Source organism: Scardinius erythrophthalmus (assembly GCF_964197995.2).
Source record: "Scardinius erythrophthalmus genome assembly, chromosome: 6".
NCBI classification, from domain to species: domain Eukaryota; kingdom Metazoa; phylum Chordata; class Actinopteri; order Cypriniformes; family Leuciscidae; genus Scardinius; species Scardinius erythrophthalmus.
Window position 1 is genome coordinate 127,501 of NC_138226.1, and position 23,073 is coordinate 150,573.

At 42.4% G+C, this 23,073-nt stretch overlaps 1 protein-coding gene across 1 annotated transcript in view; it reads right to left on the minus strand.

Moving 5' to 3' along the window:
* Window positions 1–21,729, minus strand: part of LOC308692726 (interleukin-1 receptor type 1) — a 40,498-nt gene extending 18,769 nt beyond the window's left edge. The window contains exons 1-4 of the mRNA XM_081369033.1: window positions 21,550–21,729; window positions 20,431–20,837; window positions 6,125–6,214; window positions 3,351–3,594 (exon numbers count right to left, since the gene is read on the minus strand). Coding sequence (XP_081225159.1) covers window positions 3,351–3,594; window positions 6,125–6,212 — 332 coding nt within the window. The 5' untranslated portion in view covers window positions 6,213–6,214; window positions 20,431–20,837; window positions 21,550–21,729. The remainder of the gene's footprint in view (window positions 1–3,350; window positions 3,595–6,124; window positions 6,215–20,430; window positions 20,838–21,549) is intronic.
* Window positions 21,730–23,073: the final 1,344 nt, after the last annotated feature.

The following is a 23,073-nucleotide window of genomic DNA, read 5'->3' on the forward strand; positions in this document are numbered from 1 at the left end:
ACACATATCCTGATCTTTCCGTCCATTTATTTCTTCGGTCAACAGAGCGAGTCTCTGGAAAACACCGAGCTACAGTGGAAAACATCTCAACGTTCTAGCGCTGGAAATAGGCTTCTAGCTCTTCAAGCCCAATGACACGTCTTGCGTGGGAAGCCCATCACCCCGAGTTCAGACTCACCACATCCTCTGCTCAAGCTCTTTTATAAAAACCTTTCACTACCAAACCAGGACCATGTGACACTAAACCTCATCCTGTAGCCTATTTCTATTTCTATTCAATTCAATATATGTGGAATTCAGTATATGTGGGCAAAAATCCCCTGTACGAGTTTCTGTCTTATATTTATATAAATGCTGTAGATACATACAATGCAATATCACATGATCAAGCGTGCTGTTCTTCTGAATATAAGCACGACTGCAGTTCAACAAACAAGAAGTTAATACAGCATGGGCGGATCTACCGGGGGGCAGGGGGGGGCAGAGCCTTGCCCCCCCCCAGCTGCCCCCCTAACTTTGATGATCCAAAAACTGTACTTATAAAAACAACCCGTCACTATGTCCACAAGCTTCTCAAAACAGTGAACTAAACTATATATTTACCAAAAGTGAACAATTAAATTTTTAATTTTCAATGTATTATTAGCCCCTCCCCCCTGCGTGCAGAGCGGCGTTCGCTCAGTCTGGCTCACACACTGCGAGTCCACTGTGGCCCTGCAACCCGACGGGAGAGACTGAGCTGCCCCAGAGCCTCCGAAGGTGAAGTGAGTTTCCCCAGGTGTAGTTTAAACACACGTTTAACTTAAAGTTACTTTTGTAATTAATGTATTGTATGCTAAAGACGTTTCAGCATCAGCAAAAACAGCGGGTATATTACGTTAGCCAAAATCAGCGGTCAAATCGCTCCATCGTGATTTGTAAGAGCACTCTTCCCTTTAGTCTAATTTTGATTTTAGTAAAGACAAGAACAGCTTAATAAAAAATATATATATATTGTTTGTATCCATAACGTTTACTGATGGTCGCCGTTACGCCGACGTAGGCTAGCCTACGTTACGTTACAACACACAATAACGTTACAGTGCCAGTTAGGAGATCGATCATTTGAATAGCTAAGCAGTCCTATTAAATCCAATTCCTCTCAGATATCACAGCAATGAAACCAGGTTACAACTGGGGAAATAACAAATACAATAGGATAAAGTATGGGCGTTAATAGTTGGGAGAAAATATGATGCGTAATAATGAATAGATCTGCATTTGGTCTTAAAGAGGCCGCAGTCTAATAATCCTGCTGACGATTGCTCCATTAATGTGAATCAAACAACTAGGCATGTGCCGGTATCACATTTTCATGCTGCGATTAATTGAGTGAGCTTTTATCACGGTATACGGTATTATCACGATATTTTAATATTTTAATTTTAATTTAATTGGGGGGGGGGGGGTAAAAATAAAATAAAATAAAACTTGGCTCACAAGGTGTAATTGTGATTGTCAAAACATTTGGTAACTAAACTGAATTTTATTAAGTTTAGTGACAACATGTTACAATGATTACATGATACTATGACGGGTAGGCTACTGTTTGTATTGCTTAACACAAATTTAACGATTTCAATTCAATACTTGGAATTTGATTTAAATCTTGATTCAGTATTGACTAATTTTGGATAAATATTAGGAAGGCTACAGTAGATAGCCCACATGTTATTTTTTTCTCATGAAAAAAAAATATCTCACATAATGCTATGTAACCATGTAAAGCCCTATCAGCTGGTATTATTAAAGGTTACAAATAACTAATTAAATCAAATATAATGTGGTTTTTATTATAATAACAATTATGTACTGACACAAATAAAAATAAATATGTAAAAAAGTGCAGTGCACATATTCAGCAAAATACTCCTCTTTATCTATTTGTTTTAGTCATCTAGCATGCTGCTGGTCATTAAATGGTTTAAATGTAACGTTCTGTGACACAATTGTTCTCCTGTTTCATATCAAAAGTAACCTGCTCTGTCTTTGACGGTCTTCGTGTCCTCTTTGCTCCGCGATTTTTCTCTGCGTGAGGAAACGGATGTGTGGCGTGAGCGTGTGAAGAGTCTCGCGCTGAATGCGTCGAGTTGGCAGCTCTGCTTTTAGAAGCGGGATTGATCCGGATAGATCGGCGGCGGCCATAGAGGCGGCGGCGTGTGAGGACTGTTTACATTAGACTAGAAGTGCGCACCGGCCGCATGCTTATACACGTGGCGATTGTTTACATCAGAGTGCGCACGTGTTTCGCGCAGCATACGCAGTGTTTGTTTAAGCGGTTGATGGAAAATAAGCTATAATGCGCGTTCTAAAAATCTAAATTCTGATCTATTATTTTTCACGGTATTTTGAAGTGCCCGCGATAACAATATCGTGCATATTTATTACCGCGATTTATCGCATTACCGAATACCGGCACATGCCTACAAACAACAAAAGGCAAAGAGAAAATCAGTCGCAGCTCTAGAATGATATAAGCTTTGATCTATCTATGATAAACTATGCAGTGTTATTTTAAATCTGACTTTATTAGATGTCTTTTTAGCCCATATTACTCATGAACAGTAATGTCAGTAAACATTACTGAAATTAAAGCACTGGATATATAATTTGTATATTTGTTTAATTGTATACTTATTTTTGTTTGACCATGTGTTTGTACTTTGTTTTTGGTGTCCTAGCCTATGTCTTCTGTATATAAAACACAAAAGCCTGCACCCTTCTGCATAACATACATGTTTTATTTGTTTTGTTAAAGCATTGCTTTTTCTTTTGCTATAGATATTTATTTTACATTTCAAAATATAAAGCAATATTAATTGTTCAAAATTATTTTTTCCCTTTTTTATATATATAACAAAAAGGACCGATAAGAAGTAACGGATCGATAAGGAGTATTGGTAAGAGTAGTAATACCGAACGATACCCATCCCTATTGGCAGCAACGAATTAAAAGTTATGGCCAAAATAACTGTGATTAAATTCAGTATATACGTCTGCCATATGTTGCCACCCCACAAAAATCCCTGCCCCCCTCTTGCCACCCCATAAATATTTTTCTAGATCCGCCCCTGTAATACAGTGGGTTACATTTTAAACACAATATTGGCTGTTTTTGAACTATTTTGCCAATGAAAAGAAGTCAAGTCACCTTTATTTGTATAAGGCTTTATATACAGATGCAGATCTGCAACTCATGCCGACGATGAAGAGAACACTTTCTGCCAGTGAAATGGCTTGGTGCCTCCTATGATGCATTATCGTTAAACATGTAGAATTAGCTTTAAAAATCAGGAGGAAGCCGTTCATACCTGAGCACACACACGTATGTTCCCTGGCTCTCCATGCTGATGTTGGGGAACCACAGAGACGTTCCTGAGAGCGAGACGTTCTGCTGCCCGTCTGAGATCTCCAAGCCCGTTCTTTCCTCAAACCACGTCACGTTATACGGAATTTCTGCAGGAAACAGATTCTGCAGCGGACACACCAACAGCGGAGACTCCCCGGGGATCGCAAACGTACGCTCATACGCCACTCTGTAGTCCTCGCAGGATTCTGTAGAAGAGAACATGATGAAGACTGAACAATATAGAGAATCTACAAGAATAATAATTCATGAGCTGGTGAACAAGAAACTAAACAAGATACACTGCAAAAACACACACTGAGTCCTAACCAGACGACACGCCAGAAAAGGAATCTTTCCCATTTTAACCAGAGGTTTTATATTTTGCTTCTAATCAATTTTTCATTAAATCCGTACAAGATCTTGCTTCTAACTTTTTAGATGGCGAGCCCAATAGTAGCAACTTAAACATTGTCATCAGCAAATGAGAATTCCTTTAAAAATAAAAGTGGATTTTTTTCCTCAAAAAATATGCTCAAATTATCATTCAACCTTTTACTCACATCATAAATGTCTCTATTATATATTTCCAGATGCTTGGAAAAAGGCACTGGTTAAACTCATCTTTAAGTCCGGGAATACCACAGACGTTAGTAACTATCGACCAATAAGTCGAGTTCCGGTAATGTCAAAAATAGTTTCAGAACAGCTAACTCAATATTTAGAAACACATCAGTACATACACCCTCAACAGTACGGTTTCAGACAGAACCATTCCACTGAATCAGCCATCTGCGCATTACTGGAAAATGTTGTGCAGCCGCTTGATAAAGGAAACATTGTGGGTGCAGTATTCCTGGACTTGAAGAGGGCATTCGATACAGTAGACCATAGCCGTCTTATCTCAAAACTGTCATCTTATAATACGTCACACCAGGCATTATCATGGTTCGAGTCATACTTACAGGGCCGAGAACAATGTGTAGTTATTGATCATGTAAATGATTGAAATGATGAATTAAGACCGGAATCCCTCAGGGAAGCGTACTGGGGCCTGTTCTCTTCAGCCTGTATGTGAACGAGCTGAAGTGTGTCCTGAAGTTGGCCTTCAGATGTATGCCGATGACACTGTGGTTAATGTGTCCGGCAAAAGCCCTGTTGTTATCGGCAGTACACTGACCAAAAGTCTTGAGAAAGTGTTTAATTGGCTAAACAAATCATGTTTAACACTTAATCTGAGGAAAACTAAATCTATGTGTTTTTCTACAACAAGAACGTGGATAATAAATGACCTTAACATTCAAATGAATAGTGAACTCATCGATCAGGTAGAACAAGAAAAATATCTAGGAGTGATTTTAGATTCTCAGCTAAATTTTAAAAGTCATATTAAAAGCATCTCAAGAAAAATGAAGGCCAGTATGAACTGTTTCAGAATGATCAGGAGCGGTCTAACATTTGAATGTGCTCATGTCTTTCTGAACACTATGATCATGTCCCACTTGTCGTACTGCACCGTTTGGTCCCAGACTAGCCGAACTACCCTAAAGCCTATTGAGAGGCTTTATAATAACATTTTAGATAAAAAGCCCATTCGATTCCATCACTGTTACGTTTTAAGTAAACATAAAATCTTAAGCTTTGTTAATTTTGTTCATCTTAGACACGTAAAGTTGTTTTTTAAATGTTTGACAGGACTTGAGCCACTTTGTAGATTTGTGAACAGGCTGGAATCCTCCAGATCCACAAGAGCTGCTACATGTGGAGACTGTAAAGTTCCATTTTGTAAAACATCTTTTGCCCAAAATGTTTTTTTTTCTGTGAAAGGAGCCAATCTGTGGAACTGGCTTCCTACAAATATAAAGAAGACTTTAACGTAACTGTCCACCATTAAAAAACGAACAAATAAAAAGCCTGGTTCATACAGCAGCAGCAGTGTGATCATGCCATGAGACGTGTAGCTGTGTGCATCTGTGAGAGTGAATGTGTTTATTTACTACACTTATTTTTATTGGTGCTAACTGGTTTCTGGACATTTTATTGTATTTACTGTAAAAAAAATATTTCTTTATTATCTTAACTTTTAAAAGCCCTTCTAGGGACAGGTGTTGCGAATTAGCCATGGCTATAAACACTGTGATACAGGCATCGGATTGTTCTTTACATAATAATCTATGTTTTTTTGTATCTGTCCCTATTCAAATAAACAACAAATAAAAAATATTGTAGAAACGGTTTCTATTTTTCTGCAACGTCACGGCTGGAACAACAACACAAAGTATTGCAATGATAATCTCAGGTAATGTTGGATATTGTTGTCCTATTGTTAGTTTAATTGCTTCTATTGCTGTCCTCATCTATAAGTCGCTTTGGACAAAAGCGTCTGCTAAATGATTAAATGTAAATTTAAATATAAATGTGTATGTGCTTTATTTAATGTTAAAAATGTGTAATGTGACTTTTAATATCATTTAGTGCTCCAGCTTTGCAGCCGTACTAAAAGCTCATACTTCACCTCAGAGCTTCAAATTAAACTACTGGAAACAAGAAAGCTGAAACTGAACGGCTGCATTCAGAGAAAGGTGCAGATCTCCAGAGCAGGGCGTGGCTTCCTCTGATTGACAGACAGACAGACAGACAGACAGACAGACAGATAGACAGATAGACAGGCTACCCCCCACCCCACCCCCACCCCCACCCCCCATAAAGTTAACAATGGAAACTGATGCAACTTCTTACCTGAACCTAAAGGTTCCTTATTTGATATTACACCACATTCGGTTGCCCGAAGTAAAGCGGCCAGAAAAACAAGGGAAAACCGACCCATATCTGTAGAGAAAGACAGAGAGAGTTAAGAATCAATAACCACTAAATCAACAGACTTAGGCCTAGTCCACACGGACACGGGTATTTTTATAACCAGAGTTTTTCCTCCTGAGTTTAAAAAAAAAATCCCGTCCACACATGCTCGGTTTAAAAGAAATCTCCACCTACATGAAAACGCAAAAACACGCTATGTATAAAGCGCTGTCAAGAGCATGCCACACCAGCAGGCGGCGATATAACCCTAATCGTAAAGCCACGTTGGCCAATCAGAAGCCTGTATCAGAAGCAAAAACCCCGGTTCTCTTACGAGAGGTCTCTCGTATTGCGTAAGGTTAGCTTACGCATCGGGAAAGTCTTCTTTCTTCGAGATCTGAAGCCAAAAAATTATCCTTAATTTTGTATACATTGTCAACGCAGTGCAGCAGCCGACAGACCTAGGCAGGCTGTATAAGCGTGCTCATTGGCTGCTCGGCGGCAACTGCTTAAGCCTATCGGTGAGCGCTCTGAACGCGGCAACCAATGAGGGCGCTTCGCGCCCTCCACACCCTTCTAACCGTCAGAATGGGTGTGGCCAGCGTGTATATATTCAGCGCTCATAGGCTAAAATTCTGATTTTCTTGTCTTCAGCGACGCTCTTCGCATCGCTGGATCTTGAGAGCCGCCGCCGTTGAAACCAGCGACCAGCAAGCTTAGGACAGCGCCTGAGGAAGCCGGCCGTCTTCGCCGCCTTCAGCCATCCATGCCTGCTACGCTATCCGGCGACATATCCTTTACATTATTACTGTTTCTGTGTGTACTCTAAAAGAGCACTGTTTTCTGTTTTTGCGGCTCGTGCCGCGCCCCGCTCAGCAACGGAGACCGCCACCTCTCTGCGCTCTCCGCCTGGGCCGCGGGCACGCCGCCACCGCACTCTCCGAGTGCGAAGAGCTTTCAATGTCGACCCTGCGGGCTCGACTTGAAGCTTTCGACCAAGCTGTCGCTCCGCCTGTCCCTGCCGGGCCGCGCAATAAGAAGCGCCGCTCGCAGCGACCACCGGAGACTGTTGTGACTGAGGAGCTCGCCGGAACCTCTCCCTCGAGCTCTCTCTCGCCCTCTCCCTCCCGGCCGCTCAACCGCCGGCTCTGCCCGCGCCGCCGCCGCGTCAGGAGATGAGGCGAATGTGATAGATACCCGTACTCTCCCTCTGTTCGAGCCGAGCAATACGCCGCTCACAAGGGATGGCAGAAGCGGACGGTCTCGGAGCGAGTTTCCTCTCCCTCTGTTCGAGCCGCGCAAACTGAGCCGCTCACGAGGGATGGCAGAAGCGGACGGTCTCGGAGCGAGTTTCCTCTCCCTCTGTTCGAGCCGTGCAATACGCCGCTCACGAGGGATGGCAGGAGCGGACGGTCTCGGAGCGAGTTTCCTCTCCCTCTGTTCGAGCCGCGCAAACTGAGCCGCTCACGAGGGATGGCAGAAGCGGACGGTCTCGGAGCGAGTTTCCTCTCCCTCTGTTCGAGCCGCGCAAACTGCGCCGCTCACAAGGGATGGCAGGAGCGGACGGTCTGAGCTCTCTTTACGTTACAAGAAAGCTACTCCGTCCTCGCGCGTCACCGGTGAAAGGGGAACAGAGTGTTTTCGTCCCGCCGTGGCCTGGACTATAACCTCCATTCTCACACATTTCTCAGTCCCCTCTTAAGTTCAGGCGACTGGAATTGTTACTATTGCAGTATACGAGCCTGTTATAAATACACGCTCGCCTGCAAGCATAATCCGTCACAAGACATGATACTAATGTATTCTCCCCTGTGGCTCAGTGGCGGAATCCTAGACTGTCAAGCTAGAGACCAGGGTTCGGTCCCCGCTCTCGCGGCAGTTAAAGTTTATGCTGTTCGCTTCTCCGAGCTCGCGGCCAGTTTTTCTTACATACAGAAAACAAGCCCGCTCTCTCCCTCGTTGGGCCGCGCAGATTGCGCCGTTCAAGGGATGACAAAGCGGACGGTCACGAGCAGCGTTCAGCGTGCGCGCCTCACTCACCGGCGAAAAGAGAAGAGAGTGTGTTAGTCTCGCTACGGCTGGACAACCGCCAATCCTCACACATTTCTCAGTCCCCTCTTAAGTTCAGGCGACTGGAAATATTACTATTGCAGTAAACGAGCCTGTTTTAAACACACGCTCGCCTGCAAACAAACGCCGACGCGACACATGAGGTCGCTTTTTATATGCTCGCGCTAACTGAAAGCTTATGTGTTTCCCCTGTGGCTCAGTGGCAGAATCATACGCTTTCATGCGAGAGATCCGCGTTCGATCCCAGCTCTCGGGGAAAATAAAATTTATGCTGCTTGCTTCTCCGAGCTCGCGGCCAGTCTTTCTTACTTACAGAAAGCGAACCCGCCTCTCGCACCACACCTTCTCAGGGTGCTCGAGTATTTTTGAGCGTCTAAACACGAGAGAAGAAAAGACGGTTAAATCCCGCAGCCCTGCGGCTGGACCACCGTCGAAGCTTAACGCTCTGTCAGTCCCCGTTGCCACGGCTACTGCAGCTGTTTACCCCGCAGTCAACGAGCCGGTATCTACCCGCTCGCCTGCGCGCATCTGCCGTTCTCACGGCAACCCAGAAAAATTTCAAAAGAGCATAATGTCTGGTTGCACGGCTGACGCCGTATGTGTTTCTAGTACAGTTAATGTGCCCACGTTCTGTGCTCACCCCTGTACACAAGCACTATACATCCCGTGTCTCTCACAGAGCCCACTCTCATGAAGCAGGCAAAAGCCGCTTTAGTGTTAAAAGTAGGTCACGTGTCCACTTCTCCGTGCCCACACCTACTCACTGCCCGCTCTGTCACACGGCCTCGCACGACCGGTCATGTTTTAAATGTGAGTCCTGTGCCCGCCCTCGAGCGCTCACACATACTAACTACATTTTCGCGCCTCACACTATATGTTCCCCGTCCAAAGCCACCGGGACACTGTGTGTAAAACGGCCAGCTATCGCTACGTGCGATCCACCGTATCTAACCACCAAGAGCGCGCGCGCTGCGCCCGCGCCGCGCCCGCGCCGCGCCCGCCCCTGAATGTAACTCCTGTGCCCGCCCTCGAGCGCTCACACATACTAACGAACATTTTCGCCCCCGACGCCGCCATCGCGCGTTGCGCCTCACACTTTATGTTCCCCGTCTAAAGCCACCAGGACACTGTGTGTAAAACGGCCAGCTATCGCTGCGTGCGATCCGCCGTATCTAAGCACCAAGAGCGCGCGCGCCACGCCCGCCCCTCCGTTTCGAGCTCTCGAGCCCGCGATGCGCGGCGATCGGAGCCCGGAGGCCATTCTACCACTGGCTGCACACGCAAAAGCGTGGGAAACTATTCCAGGCGCATCAAAACGGGTGCTAAGCACAGTAAAACAGGGCTATACTCTGCAGTTCGCTCGCCGCCCTCCGCGCTTTCAAGCGCGTATCGAGACCAGAGTGAATGGGGAAGTAGCACATCTACTTCGAGCAGAAATAGCTACACTTCTGTGCAAAAGGGCTATAGAACCGGTTTCCCCTTCCATGAGCGAGTCGGGCTTTTACAGCCGTTATTTCCTCGTTCCCAAGAAGGACGGAGCCCTCAGACCAATTTTGGATCTGAGACGTTTGAACGAGGCTCTTATGAGAAGACCGTTCAAAATGCTCACAACCAGACAAATTCTCGCGCAAATTCGCCCGAGGGACTGGTTTTTATCTCTCGATCTAAAAGACGCGTGCTTTTCAAATCCTGATAATACCCCGTCACAGGCCATTCTTGAGATTCGCCTTCGACGGTCAGGTATATCAGTACACGGCCCGCCTGTCGACACAGCGCGCGCTGTATAAGCATGTATCTTATTATTATTATATATGTATCTTTTCCTGGCCGCGTCCCTTCGGCCGGGCAGCACCGTACCCCTCAAAACATTTCAGAGGTTACTAGGTTGTATGGCCTCAGCCGCAGCAGTGCTTCGGCTGGGTCTTTTACGAATGCGCCCGCTACAACGCTGGCTGAATGCCCGAGTGCCTCACAGAGCATGGGCTTCCGGCGGTATCCGCATCAGAGTGACTCAGAGCTGCGTTTCAGCTCTGAAGCCCTGGTTAGCGGCCGACTGGTACCAGCGGGGAGTGACAATGGGAGCTATCTCACACCGCAAAGTTATCTCGACGGACGCTTCCACCTCAGGCTGGGGCGCTCTGTTCGAGGGCAAACCGGCTTTTGGCCTGTGGTCAGACCGGGAAAAATGCCTCCACATAAACTGTTTGGAGATGATAGCGGTCGAGAACGCGCTCAGGCGCTTCCTCCCATTCATACGGGATCACCATGTGCTAGTCCGCTCGGACAACACGTCCGTGGTATCCTATGTGAACCGACAGGGCGGTGTCAGATCCAGGAATCTGTGCAGGCTGACAGAACGCCTTCTCGTGTGGGCTTACCGCTCGCTGCGCTCGCTGAGAGCCGCGCACGTGCCGGGCCACCTGAATGTCGGTCCAGACAGACTGTCCAGGGACAACATTCCCCCGGGAGAATGGTCTCTGCACCCCCAGACAGTCCAGTTTCTCTGGCGCCTATTCGGCAGAGCGGAAATCGACCTCTTTGCGTCGAAAGACAATGCTCAATGCCCGAAGTTTTATTCGAAGAGCGAGGACGCGCTGTCCCAGACATGGCCCAGCCTCCCGCTGTATGCTTTTCCTCCGATCTCCCTGTTGCCACAGGTCATTTCGAGGATCAGAGAAACGCACCACTCAGTGCTGCTTATAGCCCCGCGATGGGAAAACCAAACTTGGTACCCAGAGCTAGTGAGGCTGTCGCACTCACCCCCATGGCCGATCCCGGTGAGAAAGGATCTCCTCTCCCAAGCCGGTGGATCGATCTGGCATCCCCATCCAGAGCGCTGGTCGCTGCATGCATGGGTGATCAACGGATACCCGTTGACCTGTCAGAAGTAGTGTTGCTTTCGTCAACGAAAATTATGACGAAATATTGTCGTCAACGAACCGTTATCACCTGACGAAAACGAGACGAGACTAGACGTAAATGCATGGTCATGTGACGATGACTAAAATACATGTATAATGCAATATCGTTGACGAATAAAAACGAGACTAAATGTGGTTTAAAAAAATAAAAACTATGCTAAAATGTCTCTTCATTTTCGTTGACCAAAACGAGACGAGACGAAATGTTAACGTCACGACGAATGAGAGATTTGTGCGTGAACCCATAGCTTTGTCGGCTTTAAATTCTGGATTGCGATCTGGTCACCCGATTATCAGCGAATTTAACAATATATTACTCCATTAGTTATTCTATTAAAATGTCTCATTGATGTATTTGACACATTCATAATCATTACTTTTGCCGGTTCTTTGTGACAGCTGCATGTCTCTGGTTACATGAACACGTCACCGCATCAGCGCCAGAACATGGAGATTTTATTTTAGAGAATAATCGCAAAACCTATTCGATATCCTATAATTAAATAAACTAATCGAATATCCAAAAATCGTGACTCATCCCTGCATGGAATCTCTTGTTTCTTTTCCCAAATCTTCACTCACGTCACGTCTCACCCATTTTCTAAAGGTATTATAACGTTTCTTGGTTCGCTTTTAATTAGGCCTATTATATTCGTATTCTTTACTGTGGTAACGTAGAAAAACGCTGTAGGACAGATGGCCTACATTTGTACTTGCATGTCAAATTCTTTTTAACACAGTTTGTGCTTGTTATATAGACAGGGCGCGTCAAGTTTAGTTGTAAAGCGCGCTTCACACGCGCGGGTGATTTTTAGTTTCACTTTCTCTGGCAGCGCAATCTCAAACATAGCCTAAATATTTCGGCCTTGTGGAGGATAAAATTCGCTCTTCAAACCAATTTACATCAAGTAGAAAAAACAAAGATATCATAAAGAGATCGATAGAGATCGATATCTTCGTGTTTTCCTGCGTCCCACATCCCTCTCAAAGCGCAGAGTGTATATCACGCGTCTTTGTGTGGAAATATAAAACGAGTTTTTTTTTTAAATAACCCCCCAACCACCGCCGGTAGTTGGTCCATTACCGCGGTGGTAAAAAAAAACCTGCCACCGTCACAGCCCTAAATATAGGCCTACTAAATAGCCTATAATAAGATAGCCTTGTTTGAAATTCTATATTGACTGGGTTAAATAGAATCACATTACTAAAAAGAGACTAAAATACAATTTTCATTGACTAAAACTAGACTAAAATGTCATCAGTTTTCGTCGACTAAAACTAGACTAAAATGTCATCAGTTTTCGTTGACTAAAACTAGACTAAAATGTCATCAGTTTTCGTCGACTAAAACTAGACTAGACTAAAAAGAGTATGAATGTGACTAAAACTAATAAAAACTAAAATGACAGCCTGACATAAAGACTAGACTAAAACTAAAATTAAAACAGGCTGCCAAAAACAACACTAGTCAGAAGGGGTCGTGAACACGATCACACAGTCGAGAGCCCCCTCCACGAGACGGCTCTACGCGTCTAAATGGTCGGTGTTTTCTAAATGGTGCGCTACTAAAAACTTGGATCCGCGCGCATGCGGGGTCCCGCGGGTGCTCTCCTTCTTACAAGAGCTGTTGGAAAAGGGCAGATCCCCTTCCACGCTCAAAGTATATGTGGCCGCTATTGCAGCGTTCGCTGAGACGACGCGCGGCCGGGCAATGGGAAGGAATGAGCTCATTATCCGCTTCCTCAGAGGAGCTAGACGGATGAATCCCCCGCGGCCCCCCTCGGTTCCCTCGTGGGATCTGTCCTTGGTCCTAGCGGCCCTAGAGGCTTTTCCCTTTGAACCGCTTGAATCCGCGGATCTAAAGTAGCCTATCTGTCGCTTAAAACCGTTTTTCTGATAGCTCTGTCTTCAGTCAAACGAGTGGGTGATTTGCACGCGCTATCTGTTAGCCCTGCATGTCTTGAGTTCGGGCCGAATGACTCGAAAGTCATTCTCAGACCGAGACACGGTTACATCCCCAAAGCGATTGGAACCCCGTTTAGGGCACAAGTTATGTCCCTCTCGGCTCTGCCAGCATCCGACAGTGGGGACAGTGATAGCCTCCTATGCCCTGTCCGGGCGCTGAGAGTTTACATCACGCGCTCCGCCGCTTTCAGGCGTTCAGAGCAGCTCTTTGTTTCCTTCGGCGGACGCACCAAGGGTCTTGCCGCCTCGAAACAGAGCTTGTCCAGGTGGATAGTGGACGCGATAGCAGCAGCTTATGCCTCCAGACACCTGCAGTGCCCTCTGGGCTTCAGAGCCCACTCCACTAGAGGCATGGCCTCGTCGTGGGCCTGGTCCAGCGGAATTTCTAATCACGGTATTTGTATGGCGGCGGGCTGGGCCTCCCCATCAACATTCGTGAGGTTTTATAACCTGGAAGTTCCTGCCCTACAGGCAAAAATACTGTCAGCATAAGTGACATGTATGCTCTGCCCATTTCTCATGTGCAGACTACGTTCATATGCTGGCGCTATTCTGGTACTATACTCAGGGTGAAGTGTTTGACTCAGACCGGCTGATCCGCTCTGTTTCCTATTTCCCGTTACGCGCTGTTGTCGGTGCTGGCCCGCGCTGCTGGCCGCCCGTATTATTCTCTGTCGCGCGGGAATTTTTCCCTTCATGTGAGACCGACTATGTCGTTTTTCTCCTACCCTTATGAGTGCTGTACTGTACTGTACTGTATGGGCTCGCTCTGCCGGCCCTACTATTTGTACTGTTATATGTTTATAGACCGGCCGCGCCGCTCTATTTCATATGCTGCATGAAGTGCCTGTACTGCGCTGGCCCGTCTCTCCGACCGGCCACATTTCCCAGCAGAGTGTTTTCCCCGGTTTCCCTGGGATTCATGGGCTGGATGCTCGGCGCATACGGCGTTGACAAAGGGTTCCCGATGCGTAAGCTAACCTTACGCAATACGAGAGACCTCTCGTAAGAGAACGTACTCGGTTACTAATGTAACCTCGGTTCTCTCTAGAAGAGGGAACGAGTATTGCGTAACCTGCCGTGTCGCGCCACGAGCTTTTGCGCTTCAGATTGCGAAAACCAGAATTTTAGCCTATGAGCGCTGAATATATACACGCTGGCCACACCCATTCTGACGGTTAGAAGGGTGTGGAGGGCGCGAAGCGCCCTCATTGGTTGCCGCGTTCAGAGCGCTCACCGATAGGCTTAAGCAGTTGCCGCCGAGCAGCCAATGAGCACGCTTATACAGCCTGCCTAGGTCTGTCGGCTGCTGCACTGCGTTGACAATGTATACAAAATTAAGGATAATTTTTTGGCTTCAGATCTCGAAGAAAGAAGACTTTCCCGATGCGTAAGCTAACCTTACGCAATACTCGTTCCCTCTTCTAGAGAGAACCGAGGTTACATTAGTAACCGAGTACGTTTTACGGTCTACACGACAACACTGCAACCGGCGCTTCTGAAAATCCTCACCCTGGCAGCGGTTTTCAAAAATGTTCGGTTTCAGTGACCCGATACTGCATTTCTGTGCAGACGAACGGCCGAACCGCGTAAAAAAGAAATACATACAAATGAGAACATACGGTTATAGAAATACCCGTGTCTGTGTGGACAAGGCCTTAAGAATCAATAACCACAGGAATAAATGTGTGTGACATTCTGAACTAAACTACTGAATCTGAACTGAGATAGTAAGCAGAATTCAGAATTATATTTTCATATTTGAATTTAAGAAATTAGGAATTCAAAGAAACATGTTATCATACACACAACATATAGGCTATTTAGATTTAGAATATTACAGTAGATATTAATAACCTAAAATAAATAAATTAATAATAATTATTATATATACAGTATATATACAGTATATATATATATACAGTATATATACAGTATATATTATATATATATATATATATATATATATATATATATATGACAATTAATAGGTTATTTTCATTGCCATTTAAGTGAAATTGCTGAACTTAAATATACGAGCTTGATAAAAAAAATTATCATTCTAGAAGAAAATTTCAGATGGCACTTAGAGGCTTTTGCATCTGAACTCTTCATATATATATATATATATATATATATATATATATATATATATATATATATATATATATATATATATATATATATATATATATATATATAGCCTTCATTCACGATTTTAAACCTCACTGTTATTTGCAGGGTTTCCTGTAGATAATATTGGAGAACCCTATAAATAATATTCAGGCTTTTATGACGTTGTTAGTCATGTTTAATGATCTTTGAACCTCATGTTTACTGGAAGTCAACAGTGTTTGAGACACAAACTCAAAGTTCAACTCAGATCCAGGCCAGAAAAACATTTGCGTGATATTTTCTCACTATTTATAAATTATTTATAAATATACATATAAATTATGTATATTCTCTATACAAATACATGTCAAAATGAGACATACACAAAATACAATTAATCTGTAATTAAATACAGATGTGGGAATTAAATGCACGCTTATTTTATACAATATTTACTCAATTTACAAACGTTTTAAAAATGAAATATTGTACATTATGTATCGTCTCTGTAAATACTGGTTCTGATTCCTACTCTCGCTTCCCTCTTCTTCGGGAACACCCATGAGAAGTGCTGACTCGATCCTGTCGACTGGATAGAACTGAGCTGTCATTCTTGCACAAGAGTCTTCGATCTTTACAAGAGGAGACATTTCTGAGGAACTTAAGCTGCTTGCTCAGCGAAAAAACTGGGAATTTGAGGAATGAAAGTAAGAGAAAAAGGGAACGTGCTGAAATTAAACAGGATCTAAGATAGCCTAAATTAACCCTGTTCTTAACCTCATTCATGTGTCTCGAGGACTGCGAAACATTTACTTCACCATTAGTAAATAGTTTTTAATGGGCGATGATGTCCACCGGTTCCATGTTTACAGCTTCCAGATTTAATGACCACTGTCCTTTTATGACCCTGATTAAACACCCTTCATATTCAAACCAGCATGCCAAGCAAATCATTTTAAAGGGATCTTTTCATTTTAAAAGGATTTTGAAAATATTTGTCCACACAATAAAATACAGTTTTGTTTTGTTTTGTTTATTTAAATTGAAAATATCTTCTTTAAATGACAACAATATTTTTATTTTTGGGTGAAAATCTAAAATTTCTCCTGAAATAACCATATATGGAGCTTCCAACGCAGAGTTTTACTTTCATTTCCATATGCATATTTCCATCCACATGAAACCATGTTTAACGGTACAAGACATTAGAAAAATATTAGGATAGAGACTATAAATGCCATTTGAGCCGTCACATTACATTACTAAATAGCATTTAGTATCCTTATCTTATTTTAGAATAAATATATCAAAACATCCCTAAAAGCAAAATGGTATAAAATAGGAGAAGAGTAATTCTCATTTCTTTCCACTGGCCAAATAGTATTTTTAATTGTTTTAAACAAATAAAATGTATGCATGTTTGCCAATAAGGTCATTCTAAAAAATGCTGGATTGTTTCAACCCAAATTTGGGTCAAATATGGAATAACCTACCCAACCATTTTATTAAAAGATTTAACTCAACAGCTGGATTTGTCCATATTTGACCCAAATTTGGGTTGAAACAACCCAGCATTTATTTTTATTTTTTTTTGTATAAACATATGTTTAAGGATGGTTATGTATTTTTAATGGAAACATATAAGCATGTTTTTCAGTGAAAATGCAATTGTCTGACTCATTGAAAAAACATTTAAATAAAATAAACGTCACAAACCTGTTTCCTTTAAATTCTATGCTTCAAATACAGTGGTTTAGTTCATGATGTTATGATGAAGATCACCGAAAGATCATTGTTCTCTCTGAACACGAGTTATGTTTAGTTTAAAGAGCTCTCATTCCAACATTAAAATTATACTGCGTGCCACAGGAAAAGTGCTCAAAAGCAGCACATTTATCTAAATTCATAAATTTTTTGTTTAACCTCTGGATAGTGGCCATGTAATTTCAGTACTTAACTCCATTAATGAGAGTGGAATATTTAATCTAAATGTGTATATTAATAAAATCATTCTGTTTCTTCATTACTTCTCTCACTCCAGTAAAAGAGTGCACTTATTTACGCTCAGTTTATTTATTTTGTTATAAATCCTGATATGTGCGTGGAAAATTGCTTACATTTCAATGTCTTTTTTGTAAGTACGTAACATGTATACATCAGGCCTCTGGCCTAAAAACACCCTGTGACTCTTAAAGGCGTGTTGCATAATTCTGGGTTGATTCACATAAATATTTGCAACCCGGTTTAACCATTTCTGCTAAGAACTGGAAAAAATAAAGAAGAACAGATCTATTGACTGCTGATGGATGATCAGAGTGAACCATGAACCTGACTGTCAAGTCCAGTGAAAGTGTGGGTGGCACTGGATTTAAGAAATGACAATGAAGTTGAGCTGGGAAAACTCATTCCAACATGCCACATCATTATAATAATAGTTCAACAACTTCCTGACAGGGTGAAGCACAAGTTAACATGCACTTCACAGTATTTCCATCAGAGAGAAAAGTGCTCAAGAGTTCCCACAAGCACAGAAATCTGCGTTATCGCCTGAAGCCTCAGGTCTGGTTCAGTCCGAACACGCATGAGAGCACGCATGACATCACACATGAGAAGAACACACAGGAGAACACACACGAGGACACGCATGACATCATGCATGAGAACACACACGAGGACACGTATGACATCCTACACGAGAACACACGAGGACACGCATGACATCATGCATGAGAACACACACGAGAACACACGAGGATACGCATGACATCATGCATGAGAACACACACGAGAACACACGAGGACACGCATGAGAACACGCAATGAGAACACGCATGAGAACACGCATGAGAACACACATGAGAACACACATGACATCACGCATGAGAACACACATGAGAACACACGACATCACGTGAGAACACACACAAGGACACGCATGAGAACACACACGAGGACACGCATGAGAACACACGAGGACACGCATGAGAACACACGAGGACACGCATGAGAACACGCAATGAGAACACGCATGAGAACACGCATGAGAACACACATGAGAACACACATGACATCACGCATGAGAACACACATGAGAACACACAACATCACACGAGGACACGCAATGAGAACACGCATGAGAACACACAACATCACGTGAGAACACACACAAGGACACGCATGAGAACACACGAGGACAAGCATGAGAACACGCATGAGAACACATGACATCACGCATGAGAACACACGAGGACACGCACGAGGACATGCATGAGAACACACATGAGAACACACATGACATCACGCATGAGAACACGCATGACATCACGCATGAGAACACACGAAGACATGCATGAGAACCCACATGAGAACACACACGAGAACACACATGACATCACGCATGAGAACACACATGACATCACGCATGAGAACACACATGACATCACGCATGAGAACACGCATGACATCATGCATGAGAACACACATGACATCACGCATGAGAACACACGAGGACACGCACGAGGACATGCATGAGAACACACATGAGAACACACACGAGAACACACATGACATCACGCATGAGAACACACATGACATTACGCATGAGAACACACGAGGACACGCACGAGGACATGCATGAGAACACACATGAGAAGACACACGAGAACACACATGACATCACTCATGAGAACACACATGACATCACACATGAGAACACGCATGACATCACGCATGAGAACACACGAGGACACGCACAAGGACATGCATGAGAACACACATGAGAAGACACACGAGAACACACATGACATCACGCATGAGAACACACGACATCACGCATGAGAACACGCATGACATCACGCATGAGAACACACATGACATCACGCATGAGAACACACATGACATCACGCATGAGAACACACATGAGAAAACGCATGAGAACACACATGAGAAAACGCATTAGAACCCGCATGACATCCAATCCAACTTTATTTGTTAAGCACTTTAAAACAACCAAAGTTGACCACAGTGCTGTACAGGAAAATAAATAAGAAAAAATTAAAAAACATAACAGCTCACATCATGCATGAGGACACGCATGACATCACGCTGTACAGGCAAACTCGCTTACATTATGCCATCTTCACATTACACAAGTTTTTTTTCTAAAACAGGCTTTTTACAGCTTGTTTAGGTGTTTTCAAAAGTATTTGCTGCAAGATTCGAAACTTTCTATCAAGCCATTTAAACCAAAGGCTAAACAAATAAACAAATAAATAAACGTGAAAATAAAATATGAGTGTAAAATGATTTGTTGATCGGATGAATGATGGAAAGCCTTTTATTCAGGCTTTAGTGTGGTCAGGGTTATTTACACCAGTCGCTTTTTCTTTTGATGGTTCTGGTAATAATAAAGTTAAAACAAAATTAAATTAAATGATATGAGAATTTAAAAAAACGAATGTGTATGATATGCGGTGTATATATAAGACCACTGATGATGACTTCAAAACCACACTTTAAAATGAGTTCTTCTTTCCAGAACATCTGTGCTGAGTCAATTTAATTACTAGCGCCAGGAAAATACTGTACAAACTAATAAAACACTGTCAAGGCCAGGAATCAGCGGTTACCAGTCTGCGCTTATATTGCTCATCATCTTAAAGATCTAGAACTAGCATGCTAAATGTAATGTAATAATGCAAATTTGTCTCTATTTGAATTTTTTCATGCAACTAAAATCACAAGCATTTGAGCAGCACATGTTTCAAAGCCTCCCATGATGATCCTCACAAAGAAGAAGCTCAAATACGAAGTTTAGGCTACATTTAAATGTTTAAATTCGACTTTTTTTTCTTTGAGTCACTACATTATTTCCATAACTGCATATGTGATGTTTTCTTATGGCTTTACTGTTATTCTAAAATGTCGGGAAAAGTCATACAAATAATAATGAGTAAAGAGTGTCCAAACTTCTCACAGCCTGACTTTTCCATGTCTAAAAACAGACAGGAACATGAACATTCATTCATCGAGTTAAATGGTAGGCAAGGATTTTTCCTCATCGCATGTTTACAGAGGAAATGTGGGAAATGTTCTCATCAACTAACCCACACACAGAAGTTAAAGCATGGGTATAAATGAATGAGCCAGAACAGATTCTGAAGTGAGGAACCTTACCTACAGTCCTTCTTCCCAAGACAACATGATTCCCTCAGTAAATCGCGCTTTATACTCCAGTCATGGACATTAGTTTGTCTTAAAGAGACAGCTTTACGTGTTCATCGGAGCCTAACGAACCCGTATATCTCTGAGTGTGTGAGTGTGTCAGATCTGTCGTGCCACTTCTCCAAAGCCACAGGAAAAGCAGGTTTTGCAATATCCTCTAGGTTAGGGAAGCTTCCTCTCCAAGAGTTGCGCAATGAGAGGCGGAGAGAAAGAGCTCACTGAAACTTAAGCATTTTATCACGCTGACTAAAACTGCTTCTTTTTAAACGATCTAACAATGTTTCTTTGGTTGAGGTAGTGAAGTAAACTTGAGCCTGATCCCGGTCAGAGAATGAACATGCGCAGTTACAGCCGGAGTCCTGCAGGGGGCAGAAGAAGAGTTCAGTTCAGTGGCAAACCCGCACATTTATTGCTCTTTTTCTATTACATCATTTATTGCTAAAGCCATGACACTCTGAACAGAGTCAAATACAGTGAACAATATAAAATACAATGAACAATAGTGCAAAAAATAAAAAATAATAAAGAAGCGAACGTTTTACATTTACATTTCTGCCAAATGCAGAAAAATGGTCACTTCATTTGTTTATATTAAAATACTGTGAACATAAACTATAAAACACAGCAAACAGTACAGCAAATAAACAAGTAATAGAAACAAATGAAGAAGTAAAAATACATTTACATTTGTGCATTTTGCAGAAATGTAAATGCACAACTTTCACCTTTTCATTTTTTAAATACAGTGCATACAAAATATAAAATACAATCAAAAAAATACAATGAGCAATAGTGCAAATAAACAAGTAATATAAGTAATATTAACAAAAGGGAATACTGGAAGTAAGTAATATTAACGAAACAGACTATTAAAAAAGATGAAGTAAATCTAAAGCATAAATTTGGCATGTTAGATTTTTTTTTTTTAAGAAATCAAAATCAAAATAGAAATTTGTTTCAGGAGCAAAAATAAGGGGAAAAGAATTCCAGATCATATATAAAGTTTGAGTTAAGACTTTGCAGACAGACAAATTATAATAGTAGAAGAAGAAAATCTGAACAAACACTGACTGTAGTTTATCCAGGATTATCCCATGCCGGATCCTCTGTGGATTAAACTATGAACTGTGTGAGGATTTGAGCTGTTATTATTCAGTGTTAATGTACGAACTGATGTTCTTGACTGACTTTATTCCCTCTTCAGGAGTCCGTAGACTAACTCTCTGTTCTGTTTCTATCGTGATCATCAGGGACTCATCAGATCCTGTCGCTCAAGAAGGCCTGGGAAACAACCTCCCGTTTTGTGTTGTTATATAATATAGGAATAAACACTTTCCCTCCATCTTTCTTCTGCAGGCACTTTTCCTCCAGACTGTGGAGATCCTGTTCATTCCCACGAGTCCGGACCATAGCCGACCCACGGAGGGAAACACTGCCTCTCATGTGTTCTCAAGTGTTTGTGTTGTTTCCACATTTATTCAAGCAATAAGTCATAATTCAGCTAAACAGAACATTTAGCTAACGTTTCCATTAGGTTATAAAAACATTATTGCTGAATGATCAGGTTTTTTATAAACATTTAAAATGTTTTTTTTTTTCTGGTTATGTGAACATTAAGGGAAACATTCCAGTGAATCATTCGGCAAACATGGAATGTTCTCTGAACGTTCTGAAACAAGTAGTAACATGTACAAACGCTCCATGAACAATGTATAAATAATGTTTTTGCACAAATGTTTTGAGAACATTATTAAGGACCAGATAACTTTGAATGAATGTTCTCTTAACGTTACTGGGAGAACCTTTGTTCATAACTTTGAGAGAAACTTTGCAGAACGTTCCCTGTTCGCTGGGAAGAGAAATAAAGTCCATCAGCGCTTTATAATATGCATGGCGATGCTTCATATCATACACCTCTTCTGAGTTCCAAGACTTTGAAAAATGTAACCAAAAATTCGAGGTAATAAGAAGAAATACGATATGGTTCTATTTCTAGGAATTCTATTCTCAAATGTAAGTAAGTATCATGGATTATGTGACTGTACATCCGGTCAGATGTTGTTCAGATCATCTTAAATCAGGTTCAGTTATGATAAAACACACCAAACACAGACTCTTTCTCACATCCATCTTCATTTTCATTGACACTATCATGCAGATTCAGTTTGCATTAAATTAGAGAGGATGCCAAATACAAATGTTTTTCCATGTCGACCCCAAACATGAACTGGTTCTGGCCACTAGAGTGCGCTGTCTTTCTTCTGTTTTTGCTCACTGTGTTCTTGTCTTGCTTAGGACACACCGCTTGGCATTATGATGTAAATCAAATGAATCAGAAGAAAAACTAGATCAGAAAGCGGCAGTATCTGCTCAAAGAAAGGGATAAAACTTTACTCTGATCTCGTGTGTCTTTTTGTGCTTGTTTTCAGTCACTACGGGAATGTTAAACGACGGAAAGTTTATGCACACAAGCATTGTATAAAAAGTGTTTCTTTTCAAACAAGAAGAGACCTAAGAATTCAGAGTAAGAAGGGTATATATCAATAGACATGATAGCAGGGGCATACAGACATTTACCCTCGAAAACTGTATCCA